The sequence below is a fragment of the Opisthorchis viverrini genome, assembly GCF_000715545.1.
Source record: "Opisthorchis viverrini unplaced genomic scaffold opera_v5_75, whole genome shotgun sequence".
NCBI lineage: Eukaryota > Metazoa > Platyhelminthes > Trematoda > Opisthorchiida > Opisthorchiidae > Opisthorchis > Opisthorchis viverrini.
In genome coordinates this window covers 296036-310617 of record NW_008751732.1, presented here as the reverse complement: position 1 = coordinate 310617, position 14582 = coordinate 296036, and the positions used below count along the sequence as shown (strand labels likewise).

The following is a 14582-nucleotide window of genomic DNA, read 5'->3' as shown; positions in this document are numbered from 1 at the left end:
TAATAATTTGGCTGACGGCCGTTACAATTTTTTTCTGTTCCACCGAATTTCTCTACTACCGTTGTTACTGGTTTACGTGAACCATCACATCTTCATGTATTTTTCAAAACTTAGTATTGATCCGTTCACTAATTGGAAGTCGGCTAGCAGCACTTACCCTCTGATTCCATTCGGCGTAAGAATTTCCCAGTTTTAGTTCACTACCTTCTAAGGGTCCCAGCCACAGGAGTTCTATTTTACAAGCTGATATTGCGAGGTCCAAGCACAATAAGTAGGTAAAGGTCAAAGAGTGCATTCCGAATAGAAACTGAAGGCGCGAGACACTCTGCATCAACGAAAGCCACCTGGTATAAGTAATGAATCTTTGTGGTCAACGCCGATGTACTTTCTCGATGTCCATCTGTCAGCAAACTCGGAAAGTAAATTATGTTTCCAGACTGTCTGTCCCCAGTACAACAATGATGTGTTTACAGAGTCCAGGAGATCTGTGTCAACTATGGCTGAATTTATAAACTCTCAGTTTTGATGTCTATCCGAAGCCGGCCAGAGACGTGGACACATCAACATTCGATTGATCAAAGGATAAGAAACGTATTAAGCCATGACGATTGATTGAGACAAAAAACGTCTGTGTTGTTCCGCTTGGACGCGTCCACTGTTTCCGGTAGGGGTTGGAAACGACACCACCCCTGGTAAGACAGCCATCATCGCCGAGGGCGTCTCGACAACAAAGCCTAACCGGCCATGTGATTCGGCGTGATTACCTTCGACACACCGGTTCGACACCACGCAGAGGGTGGACGGACGTCTAGTTGAAGAATCGAAAAAGATAAAGCATCCATTAGAATGGTCGCCTGCAGCGCTCGAATGACGCAACCTATGCCAACCACCTGTCCACCCTCCGCCACCCTTAGGCCGGTGTGAACAGATCGGAATGTCCAGCTCATCGGAAGCTGGATGTTCGCCCTACATCGTCAGTTTAGGTGATGGATTGGAAAAAGGATGATTCAGTGGTCATGGTTTGACAAACACACGGAAAGCTCACAGTCAAATACGACCGGTTTGGCCGGCTCACGGTGTGGGGCGCTACCAGTATGTGTGCTCAGAGCAGACACCCTTGTTTCCGGTTTAATGAGGTGTGTATCGGAATAGTTCGGAGGAAAAATATGGAACACAGAGTCCCACCTAGGTTGTCCATCACTTTATACTACCCGTACATCAGTATGTAAGAGGCGGGCTAGTTGAGCACAGCTCACTATACCCAACAGCCACACAGACGCAGTCTACCGTATGAGGAGCAGATGTTCGAAGTCGCGATCCCATCATTCTTGACCTTGGGTCACACCATTTCGTGTGGATGATTGGGACGTGTGACGTTTGTTCGAATGAATTTCAGCAAATTGGTTTGTGGAGTAAGGAGTGATTGGGGATTAAGAATCGCGTCTTAGATTAGCGCCCCAGACCAGAAACTAGACCAACAAGAAATCTGATAGAGAATGAAGATTCCACGGAAAGCAGTAGCTTCCACAGTGGGAGCAAGGAATTGAGAGATGTTTAGCCTAGAAAACGCTCAGAAATGAAGTTTGTGGGAACTCGTACTGTTTGAACCATTTGTGCCAGTTGGTGTTGCAGCAATCCACATGAGCTCAGAGGGTCACTGTGTGTTCCCATTATGCAAGCGAACTGGTGTCGTCAGTAGACTGAACACTTATCTTCATCAGGTAACCGTAAGACCCGTCACAGCCTAATATGAAATCCGTACATTTTAATTGCATTTTGCCACACTAATCCATGCAAACTTTTTCAGCAAAACCTCTCAGTTGATAGTATTCATCGGGAGGAAAAAAACGTTTCTATAGTACGTGCTTCCCTTCTGTAGAGTTTTGTGGATATATGCTCAGTGAACGGTGCCGTCAAAAACATGCTTTTCATTTATTGATTACTTAATGAGTCAAACTGTTGGGTCTGCTTTCTAAAGGCTAATGAATGATTACAAACGTCCATCAGCTGTCCGCTGTACTGATCTTCATTTTTCATGAAGAAATGTGTCATAAACCGCAATGTTTCCCACAAATGCACGGACAACAACTGAGGATATCCGACCTTAGTTCTTTGTACTTTTTCCCAGATGCTGCTACAATCTTCCTACGCCATCGAGTACTGCTTTCCTCCAGGTGCGTGTCTTTACTCCTCCTGAATAAATCGCCGTGTACCTGTGAGTTAATGAAATACTGCCGCCTTTTAATGGCCTGCGTCCACAGAATCCTTGTTTCTACCTTACCTTTCCGAAAGAAGTCACTTCTACAGGCGTAATGCACTACTCAAAAGGTTGCTAGAAACTTCGACAGCCCGAGACCGGTTTCGCCCTTCTTGGGGCTCATCAGGTAGACTCACCGTCCTAGTTTCCGTTAACCTTATGTTCAACTTGGGGAGTATTGTACTACATCTATACACTGTATCACGGCATCCCGAGTTTCGTACCAGCTGAAACATGGGGTGGCCTGGAGTAGCACATTCAGTTGTTCAAGAACATCATCATCAGCTGGGTTCCAGGCGAGTCTTCCGTCAAAACCAAACTGATGTGCAAATGAGTGTATTTGTAAAAGCCTATGCTCTTTCCGGAGTTTAATTGCTTACGACACCCCATGTACCAGATGATGAGGGTTAAATTGATAATTGCGAGGATACATTTCGTCCGGAACTTCGCTGCCTCAAGGAATGGCTGCAGACCAGACGCATTCGTAGCCTTTCGGATTCCCCAATAAACAGACCACATCAATCTAGGGGGTCGTGCATAATTTATACCACTATTATTAAGCGAATATATCCCTTCTCACACATTTCACGTTTGGGGTAATCTTGGGGACGAAAGTTTAAATGACACTTTTGTCCTGTATGCATCAGTTGCCTTAAGTTAGTTTGCTGACTATCGTCGAAAGCAGGCCAAAAATTAACCTCTCCGAGATGTGTTAAGCTTGGTCAGTAGTCACTCGATGGACAGCCTGCGGAATTTTTTCTGGTTTATGCATCACGCCAGCTCGTAGGAAACTTGAAATAGTTCACCAGCATGCTCTCCAATCGAAATAAACAACAGGAGATTGGGGCAGTCTCCGCCCTTTTTGCTTAATGCTCCTTGTTTTGTTCAGCGACCAGGCCCATAGGAAAGAAAATTATTTATTTGAGCAGGGCATCCCTTGATTAAAGGTTCCTTACTGAAGAGTTATACTGTGTATTCCACTCAGAACCATTTTCATGGAAGACTGGCAAATACGGTGTCCCCACCATATGGCAATGGAATATTCAGCGCTTTCTGTGGGTAAATGACTTGAAGGGTTGCTTACTCCGAGATGGGTGATGGAAAAAAGTTGTCCAGTAAATAGGGGTAGTTTTTATCTCTTCGCAGGATCTAGTGGATTGTTGAGTGCTCGCTGTTGGTCGTATATGATGCGCACAATATATCTGCATGTAAGAAAGTTTAATGTGAAATCATACAGTATGTAAAATCATCCGTCTTTGAGAGCCTGACTTTGAGACCTCGCCATTGAGGATATAAGGCGCAAAGGTATAGCTGGTTTCTTCAGTGTCCTTGAGCACGTGGTGTAATAAACCAGTATTTAAGTTTTAGTTGACCTTATTTATTTGGCCACTCATGCAAGAATATTTGCGTGTGCCAATGATGGGGAACTGTGGTGGGAAAGCTATCTATGGGTAGCCTCGGCTGCAGGTTTTTTGTACACCTTGTTAGGACGTAGTGCACGAAATGCTGCTAGGATCACTCCAGTTAATCCTTCAGATTTCTCGGACACTTGATTGGAACTTGATGTGTTGATCTCTGAACCCCCCCACTATACTGAATATCTTTCGGTTCGAACTGGAGCACAGTTAAGTGAATATACCATGAATAAGTTGTCCAAGAGGTGTGAAACACAGTTTGAAACAACCTGGACGTATGGAGATCAACCTATTGACCCAAGACTCAAGGACTATCGTTAGTTACGACCGGAAGATAAATTTTTGGTGTGTTTTGTTCGTGACATTTCGTACCATATGGGCTCTAATTTGTGCCAATTTTTCAGTTCCTTAGTTTGTGAATGTTAATGGACAACGAACATTTTCGACTTAATCTCATTCCCGACTAATGGCTATCCAACCAATGGTCTTTATGTTGCGAAACGATAGCCAAAATATTTGAACTTGCATGTTTATTACTGCATTACTGTGCTGATTGGAAGTGAATTTCATCCGGTTTCCAGGAACTAAAAGAACCAAAAGGTCCTTCACTGACCTGAGCTATACATCAACAATATGCTACCTATGCGCTATTGTCATGTGAGGCTACTCGCTTATGAAGATCGCAGACGAAGATCACTACGAAACAACCCCTTTTCGCTCGATGATTAGAACTTGGCTGTTCCATTTGTCCAGAATTCAGCTTAATTATTTTCTCTAAAGGCTGCACTTCATTCAAAGTTTCAGATAATAGTTAATCCCAGGTTAAATAGGTGAGATTTTCACCGGCTGGTGTGAGAAGAAAGAAAGAGAACCATTAATTTATTAACAGATTTTAATGCACCTAGATTAAAAATGGACACATTACTTCAGAATTTGACCGCCTAGTAGCTACGAAAGTTCACTCACAAATGGAATATCCATTAGATCGATCTGAGATATTGTTGATCGAACAGTCAATCATGTGACATGAACTGCCTACTCGAGAAATGAGCGTCACTGTATCCTCACAAAATTCATCACGCTGCTGGCCAAGCTGTATTACTACTAATCTAGATGTCCTGGGCTTGGAGCACCCTAGGTATTTGTGAGACCATTACCAACATGGGTGAAACAGATAAAGGTCTTAACTTTTCATCATGGATAGACCCTGCCCACAGGGGTGAAATCACTCGACCGAGAATAGATAAAGCAAACCGTTCAGTAAGTGAATTTTGTGTTTCAAGGGACACAATAGACGGATAGGTACGAAACGCGCACCTACACTTTAAAGTTTACAGGAGGGAAGGAGAGTATCGTAGCCACTCAAATACCGGTTACCTGATAGCAATGTAGCAACTAGTGTTACAGGTTTGAAGTCTGGATGGCCGGAGGTCCAATCCAACCCTCCCCCCCCAGGTGTAAAAGTCCGAAATGTGCACTGGGTGGCAAACCAAAGTATGTGAGGTTTGCAGATTTATTTGCTCTTGACTGTCCATCGTGGAATTCCTGTGACACAACGATAATGTTGATCTGTGTAGGTTCTCAGTGTCTTCCGTTCTCACGAAAACATGTTGGATCGGCTGCTGATAGGGGACTATCTCAGTGTCTAACTGATCGGGATTGTGGCTCTTCTTCTAATGTCAGTCCTTGATTATTAGGCTCATTTTATCTTTTGCCTTCGAAGTTGAAGGTCATTCGCGGTCGAGCTTCTACTGCACTATTTACTTCTGCTTCAGCTGCACTTCTGAACAGTTTTCTGTTTCTTTGTCATCCTTTCCTGGTGTGCTGCTGTTTCTACTGACGCTCCTGTTTTTATTGCTGCTAACTATTCTGATGGCTGTCCTGGCGCTGTGGAAAAGGCTAAAACCCCACGCTCTTGCAATCTTGCAATCGTAGTTGATCTATCGAATACGGGTGACAGGATGCGTCATCTCTACGTCTCGGCCAATAGTCAAGTAGAAAGTTCAAGACAAGTTAGCGATGTGTTCGATCCGTCGGCTTTATTCTAGGGTTGGATCATCTCCAGCGGGTCAACTGTCCATAATATACTGAAGTCATAGTTTCCATTGTATGTCTATTCTATGAATAGTTGGGTCTGTCTGTGAATGAATAATTTCGCTTTCACCAGACAAGCTGAAATGAAGTAAGTGGAAAACAAGATGAAGTTAGCCACATAAATATCAACTTTTGATCGGTCCATTCAATGAGCTTTATTTTCCTCGTTTAACCTAAACCGTCATCCTTTATTCATGTCCACCTAGGTCTTTATTTCTGATGAAGTCCAGCATAGCTTATGTGATTTCTAATCACCTTTCGGCTGGAAGTTTCCGGGACCTCACAAAAAGTTTTATGATAAGCAGGTGAGGATGGGTGATCAGTTATCTGCAAGATAGAGTCGTTCATAAGGGGGTTATTATCGGTCGAAACTTCAACTGGGATAATAACTAGCTCCTAATTCCAGCGTTATCAGAATGTGTAGAAGATAAATTCGGAAGACGATCGTTCAAACGAGAGTGGTGTGTGACTATGAACAAATTCGGTGTAGTCTATAAGCTGCACACAAAACTGATTGCACCCCCATTCTTCGATATTCTCTTACGGGCGTTAGGGAGAGTGCACTTTTCACCACCACCACATGCTCCTTGATAAGCCCAGGAACAATCCTCAGGAATGAGCATTTCTCTACTAGGATCAGTCTGGGGTACGCATAACACAGGCTATATCAATATGGCCAAATCTGGCAACGGACAACTGCTAAAGAAAGCATAAAATCAATGCTGTGATGGCTTGTAGTAGTGACCTATCAAATGGGAAGTAGCACCATCGAAGGCTGATGATATCCCTTTGAAGAAAGCAAAATTGGTACCTAGGTTCCGCTTTTTGTCCCATATCCACTGAATGTCATTCGGCTTCATCCACTGGTGATGAGTGTAATCACCTCACTGCACACAACACAATTGATCCAAGCACATGGCAAGGCAGACGTGATAATCGTGGCATTAATGTTGCCATCATTAGTCGAATGAACAATCAAAGGTGAGACTGCCTTAACAAATCAAACAAAATGTTCGTTCACCTTCTGTGGCTTACATTGCGCATGACTCTATCTAAAGACAGATGCTTTACCCGCCATGTGCACCAGCATGACTGTTTTTGTGAACGGATAAATAAATACCAAGAAAATTTATTTTGTATACAATTCCAGGCCTCATAAAAAACCCATCTAACGAATGTGCCAACGGAGTTGAATGTTTTCTCCATTTTGGTTACTAGTATGCACGTCCCTATTTGCAATATCCATCCCGAGTGGACAATAAAAATCAGTCGCTCGACGGATTTGGGTCCCAATAAAGAGAGACCAGCGCTTCTATCTCCCACTACAAGATCATAGGCAGCTTCCGTAGTCCCCAGTGAACCTTGATTATTGCTCACTTCTGACCTGACCGGGCAGCTACGTTATTTCAAATCAACCTGAAACGATAAAAACAATCAAGTTTAAAATTCTTTTGACGACTGAGCCAAACAAACAAAGCTGACGAAATGTCCCTTGAGGACGTTTCTTTTTTCTCTGAGGAAGACGAAAATTTGGGTCATATTTCACGAACTGGTCATTGTAACCTCGCATATGCAAACGAGTATGTACGGGGTAATGTGGTTATCAGCTTAGTCTACCCAAACTTGGCGTTGGGATGTGACGGTTAATTGTGCAAATATTCAGTTGCAAATTCACATGACACTAACGTGGCTCTCAAACAAATCTCCTTCACAGTATTATTTAACTAAAAATGTACTGCACAAAAGACCACCTCAGTCTAGCAAGCGCTGCTCATTCAAAGGAGAATTTTCATTCTAACTGAAACACTGGGTGACCTTTAAAAAAAACACCCAGTGGAAGAGTATTATAGGTGAAAAATTCAGCCGAGCTTCATCAAGGTTTTCGTTCACTCTTTCTTAATATAGAAACAGGAGTTTGTCTATTTACTCATCACTCTCCAATTGAAGTAAGAACTAATACTGGTTGGAATGCGCTGACCTGATTTTACTGATAAACATCGAAAGAGGTGGAACCGGTGTTGGACTATCTGTAAGCTTTCATCAATCCTAAGAGTTTCGTGATATCAAGGAACTTCTCTTTGCTTCGCCAAATGCGTGATGGATGTTTTCCCGAATTTGTTCCACTTAAATCTAGCTTCCAGAACCAGCTGTTATACTTGATTTACTTGTGAACCGATAATTTGGTTTTCCACTTCAGTTCACGAGTATGAGCCGTCAGGATTGTCGGCTGTTGCTGGCTATGCTCATCATTCGGTTATTTACGTTCCTTCAACTGCAGAGCAAACCATCCACTAAGGTTCAGAAGTTTCGCTCTACCCAACCGAAGAATGAGCTTGAAAGCACAGTTGTTGGAACGCCGAATGCATAGTGTTATCTCAGGGCCCATTTTCGTTCCAAGTGCACTTTTCACGTCCGAAGTTCATGTCGGTTTGTGTGCTATTTTTTGAACCGTCACACAATTCAACAGATTATAAGTACTTTGAACATCAAGTCACTAGTGTTTAATTGACCCACTGTGCTCTAAACTATGCTTCTTTTCGGTTAGGAAAATCAGCAACAAAGTTAACTGTTCCCTTGCTTTCACCACTTACACATCAAAATTTCTTACTTAAATACCTCTGGCGTAACTTCACTCGGAACGGTGTCAAACAGATGAAGACCGTAATTCGCATGACAGTAATGTCACGTGACCTTAGCTACGTTTGACTTGTGACTGTCCTGGCAAATGCATATTGCTATGACTTTATGTTATGCTTCGTGCCAGAAATCTCACCATATGTGTGACCTCCTCTGTGTGTACACACAACTGACTAGTCGTGATGGTTTCCTGGTTTACTGTGAATACTTACATAGATACAGTAACAAAGAAAAATGTCACCGAGCAACTGTTACAATATCGCTACCTATGGAATGGAGTAAGGCAATAACAAACCTATTCAAGCATAGCATTCCCGGGATTATGCTGAAGCCAATGAAGATTAAGCGAAAAATGACAACCGACAAGGTTGCTGAAAACTCCCCACAGCCCATGACCAGTTTTACCCTTCTTGGGACTCATCAGGTAGGCGCACTGCGCGAGTTTCTCGTCAACCTTATGTCCTAATTGAACTCAGTACACAATAAATCCAGTTGAAGCATATCATAGATGAGAGGGTCAGCTTTGATTTAATTGAGTCTATGTGCGGAAATGTGTATACGTGATGGAACTGGCACAGTTTCTCAACTGTCATATTCCCTTGAGAAAGGAGCCGAACAAGTCTTGACTATTAACTGATCAAAGTTGCAAAACTGTCTATCACTTAGAGCGACGACGGGTGAACCCGCCGGGAAGCTTAATGAAGGTCACGTAGGATTAAGAATCATTCAGTAAGAACCTCTGAGTCATAGGACTGACAGATTGAGGTGCAATCTGAGAACTTAATGTACAGACTATTGATTTTTTTCCAGCGTCAACTGCTACTTCGACCACCTCAAACCTCATCTGGTAGATTGCACCTATTAGTGTAATCACGACAAAATGATTCACAAAATCCCTGTTACAAACTGACGTCTAGACGCACCAACAGTTTCACGAATGATACGCTGCCAAGAAAACCTGACAAAGGAGCGGGAACAGCGTTCATGAACAAGGGAGATTACTTTAAAGAGATGACGCAGATTCTGAGTGGCACATGAGCATTTGGCAAAGAGCAGAAGGCGAATGTTTAGACCCAGGCAACTGAGGATCAGCTACCAAATTTTCTGAAACGCTTAAGGAATGAAGGTCTGTTTTCTAAAAACCTATTTCAAAGTCTCAAGCCTGCCACAAGAGTTGATGAACCGTCTTAGGTTCATAAGGAAGATACCCCAGGGAGAGCCTATTTGAATTTTCGCTATTCCTCATATCATATGGCATTTCAGTGGTTTTTCAGGGTTGCAGAACCCGCACACCAACGTTTATGCCAGTATATCCTCCATACCCCTTTCAGTTTGTGCAGCTGATAAAACATGCTAATTTGTTACTTCTACGTAACCTCGAATTTTTAACGTCAACAACAAATTTTATCTGTGGTTACGTTGACTCATCAGATTTGTCACTCCAATTCCCCACCACCTCTTTAAAGGGGCTACTTCCCCACTACACTCCTAACAAACAAATCCAAATTTAAACTGACTTTTTGCCGACAAATCGACGGAATCTCCACGGTCTCTCTTCTTGGTGACCTGTTGAGTGAAGCTTTTATGGGTAAACTGAAACTTGGATCAGCGAACGGAAAGACTAGACGTAATCACTTTCACCGAGGGTACTTAGATTGTATTTCTGTTCTTGATTCATACGAATTGGGGATGGATGTTTTCCTAGACAATTTCGACCAGGCCATCCACACGTTAAGTTTACTTTTGGAGCAATTAATTCCGCTTCCTGGACGTTAAATTAATCCGACTGCCGATGGCTTCAATCAAGGCATAAGTCAACAGAAAGCCTATGTGAACGGAATAGTCCCTTAAACTTCCATAGGTTTGTGCTACTGAAGCAGAAACAAAACCTGATTTCCACTTTAGCTAACTCAGCAACAAAAATCTGCTCTATGGATGTATTGGACTCTGAACTGAAGCACACTGCCCATGAGCTTAGAGCCAACGATTATCTAGAGAGATTTACAGCCAGGTCTAAATCTGGACGTCTTATTCAGCCGTAATAACCGTTGCAGGGGGCGAGATGGCCCAAGTGGTTACAGCGCGAATTTACTGACCGGAAGGTCCGTGGTTCGAACCCGACCTCTGCCACTCGACTTTCCCTGTCTAGGCATGGGCGACCTGGCAGTATGCCAGCCCTCGTGCTTCCTCCGAGTGGCATGGCAGTTAGGCACTGGAAGGGTGTTACAGCTGAACGATCATTATTTTGTTATTAATAACCGTTGCAAAGAAGCCGGTCCACTGGAGTCTAACATATAAAGGCGATCCGTTAGTAGACATTCGATCAATTCTTGTCTCAAACCCCACAGTTTGGTAAAATAGTACATCAACACCTCTTGCCAGAGCATCAACAAACTCAACGGCTTGGCCAAAAGCTCGGTTGCGTCACACGTTACTGACAAACGTCACGTGATGAACCCAAACTTGTCTTTTCAGTTTATCTGCCGATTAACTAATAGACTACCAGTATCGATCCAGGGGCTTCGCCCCTACTTCAGCCAAAGCAGTCGCAATAAGATCTCGAAACCGGCAACTACGCAATCAAGCACGATTCGTACGAGCACAAATCGACGGACCCTGTCGCCCTACGGCCCTCATGACCACTTCATGAAATCCAATTAGAGGCAAACTAGATTTCATTTCAGACCAAAATGTCCGGATCTCCTTATTTTCTAATCTTGCCGTTTACTTCATTATTTGCCCCTAGGTTAACCATTATATATGTGCTGACTCAACAACCAGACCCCGAAAACATTATTATTCGGTCGTGTTCTTGTTGAAACTATGAGAATATTCAAGCGAACTGGTAATCATAGACGGAACGAACACAACTCAGTAGTTAGCAGTTTGAACGATCGAAAAGCAACCCTATATCCATGCCAATCACTGTCACATTTACGGATTTCTCACAATTCTCGTGTTTACAAATGATGTGAGGTTTTAAAAAATTCACTGAGAGGTATGAAAAATTGAAGAGAAATTCAAGAGTCCGGTTGTGGTTTGGCCAGAGTTGCACACGGTAAAAATAGATGTGCAGCACATTCAGTTGTAGAATATCATAAGCGGGAGGTTCAGTTGAGTCTCCCGTGAAAACTAAACTGGTTTGCAAATGAGTGTATTTCTCGAAAACAGTCCAATTTGGGTTCAATTAGAACATAAGTTTGACGGAAACTCGGGGACAGCTCCTACATGATGAGCCCCAAGAAGGGCAAAACCGGTCGTGGGATGTCGAAGAGTTTTCAGCAACCTTGTGAGTAGTTTCCTCTATGAAAATAGATGCTAGATGGTTTGTGAAGATGACCATTGGACATCAGTTCTAGTAAATACATAGATTTACAATAGTCTTCATTATTAAAGTAATGGTTGTTTTAGGGTAGCACACCATAGAGCATGGTCCATTGTTTTGATTTGAGGCATTGGGAGCAAGCACAAATGGAAAAGGTGGCGGGGCGGATGAAACTAATGGGAAAGACGGCGCTTAATACTGCCACAACCCTTTTTAGACCCATAACAATGTTACTTGTCGTGAGAAGAGTTCGCATAAGTTATTCAAATGAAAAGCTACATCATAACATTTACCAGGTTTGTGGCCCAGAATGGCAAACAGAAAAGGCTTAACCCAAAAAAATTTGCGATGCATTTCCGTTCAAGGGCTTCAATTTAGTTGCTATATTTTTCAATTGATAGTTTTTTTCTGAATGTGGTATTCGAGATGTGCGCTGGATTTCTCTGATCAAATGTATATTTAGTTTTCATTACTTAAAGTGATGAACTAGTAGAGATTGCCAGTCTTCATTTCCACTCCGAAATGACAGCCGCATCGAGTCCCTTCTAGATTTGAGAAACAAACTTAAGTCTTCCAGCAAGATGACTTTCTACGCACCCTTCCAGCTAGTGATTCGAACTCATCACTGCCTTAGCTCTCTCCGTTTGAGGGCATAACTCCTCATTTACTATGTGACTCACAAACTGTTGTATCATAACACATAAAACAAGGCTCATTATTTTATATTGATGTAAGATGGAGAAGATACTTTGCTTTGAGTACAGATTTATTCAACAGTCCCATAAAAGATTATAGAGACAAGGTTGCGTACACCAAAACTCCTGGTGTTTTAGAGCAGTAAAAGGACCTATGCCGGCGTGTTTGCACATACGTTTGAAAACAGATCAGCCACCATAAGTTATAGTGAATGACAAGGGTGCCATTTGGCGAATAAGATAATGGCTGCCTCGATCGTGTGCACACAACAACTCGAATAAAACACACGTTAGCTTATCACAATAAAGTTTCCTGTCTATTCAGATTCTCATAACCGCCACCTCACCAACTCAAGGCGCTCACACCGCTAAAGTGGCCATTTTGAGGTGGTTCCCCGTTATCATAACCCATCCGAAACTTCACCGGCAGTGTTTTATCCCTTGAACAGTCAGTCTGCGGGATAATACACTCAAGATGAACAGGTTCCACATAGTGAATGATTGGTTGCAGATTCCGACCATGGACCAAATGTACGTTTCTATCATCCGATGAGAGACCTGTGGTTGACTTACGATTGAAAAGACATCAGGAGTTATGTTCAGCTATTTATGAGAACGTAGACCCAGCTGTTGTCCCGTGGAACCATCGTGCAGGCAAGAAAATGAAAATTTACATTTGAAATGATGACTTTAAACACTAACTAGCTTGCTATCGCCACATTTATCCCCGAGGATCCACAAAAGCCTCGCTGTATGTGAGGCAGGTGAAGTAAGTAGCCTCATTGAGCTCTCCCCCAAATGCTTATAATCGACCTGCCACTCGAATGACCCTCACTAAAGCTGTGAAACTTTTGAGAATAAAACCGTAACAAACATATAATTTTAAGCAAATATGATAAGGGAGCACCACATTGAAGGTAACACTCGTACTGCTTCAACTACAATGCCTTTGGGATGTTGGACTCCCAAATTCATCAATAAGCCTTGTTTTTGAGCACTATACTGGGCTGGAACAGATAAACTAAGTCGGGAGTTTGACCAACGGCAAAAAGTAGACGCATGATAATGTCGACCTCAAAATTGCCCCTGTGGTTATGATCAAGTTGTTTATGGGTTTCTATATCATGGTGACATTTAGCTGGTTATTTCCTGCTTATAATGCGGCACCCACTTCCACGTGAAATTAAATGCAATTTTGTTCCTGGTTTTGCAGCATGTTTAAGGTGAACCACTGCTGCAGTCAGGGAGCATTTAGCGGTTGTGAATAAACCCAGAAAAAGCTAACAAGCACGATCACCGAAACAGATTCGTACGATCGGAACCTCATAACAACTCACATCAACCTCACCGACTCTTTTACCTCAGCAGTCTGAGCTGGCACAAAGAACGTCAAGGATGATAAGATAATTCAAAGTTTGGTCTATATGCTAAAAAAAGTCTTTGCCCTCCATCCCCGTGAACGGATAACATTAGGACGAAATGATTCCCCTCAGATTGGCTTCCGCTTCGAACGTCAGGATACAACTTAATCCGAGCGAAGCTGAGCCATTTGAATAACAAACTAATAAACCAAACAATTTTTCATGAATCACACAGTTTTTTATTGAGAAGGGAAATTTCGGGAATGACTTATTGTGAGGATACAGTGCGAGACGAACCTAAAAGCGCCACAGCGTTTTCATGCCGTTTACAAACGTAGTTCATTAACGGAGTGAATATAGTACTGCATAGAGTGTCATGTTCGGCGGCACCGAACCCGCCATGTACTGGACATACAACGGTGGTCTAAGTTGTACCAAGTTTCCACTCTTCGTTTACGCGTCTTACTCATTAAGAGGAGATTCATTTGACCAATGGCATTTAATCCCCCAGATAATTCGATTTATGGGCAACTTAGCTTTTGATATTTCGATCAGAATTGTCAAAAAATTGTACAAAACGGGTTGAGACGCTTCTAGTCAGCTGAAAGGTTTGAATCTCCATCAGAGCCTAATGTTACGCAAGTAGAACACACTCTGAAGGGCTATCTGGGATAATATAACGCCACTAGTTAGTACAACGTATTGTTTGACTGAATGTTTGTAAAAGTATTGGTGGCACTGCGGAAAGTGAATCCAAAGTTGACCATTCATTAGTCCATGAAGCTGAAGTTAGTACCC

General features: G+C 42.7%; 1 protein-coding gene across 1 annotated transcript in view; it reads left to right on the top strand.

The window, feature by feature from the left end:
• Positions 1-934: 934 nt before the first annotated feature.
• The window catches only part of T265_04535 (hypothetical protein), a gene marked incomplete at both ends in the record, with an annotated part of 35076 nt that continues 21428 nt past the window's right edge, over positions 935-14582 (top strand). Inside the window, 5 exons of the mRNA XM_009169299.1 lie at positions 935-983; positions 2129-2174; positions 9870-10049; positions 10458-10650; positions 10786-10996. Of these exons, the coding sequence (XP_009167563.1) occupies positions 935-983; positions 2129-2174; positions 9870-10049; positions 10458-10650; positions 10786-10996 (679 nt within the window). The remainder of the gene's footprint in view (positions 984-2128; positions 2175-9869; positions 10050-10457; positions 10651-10785; positions 10997-14582) is intronic.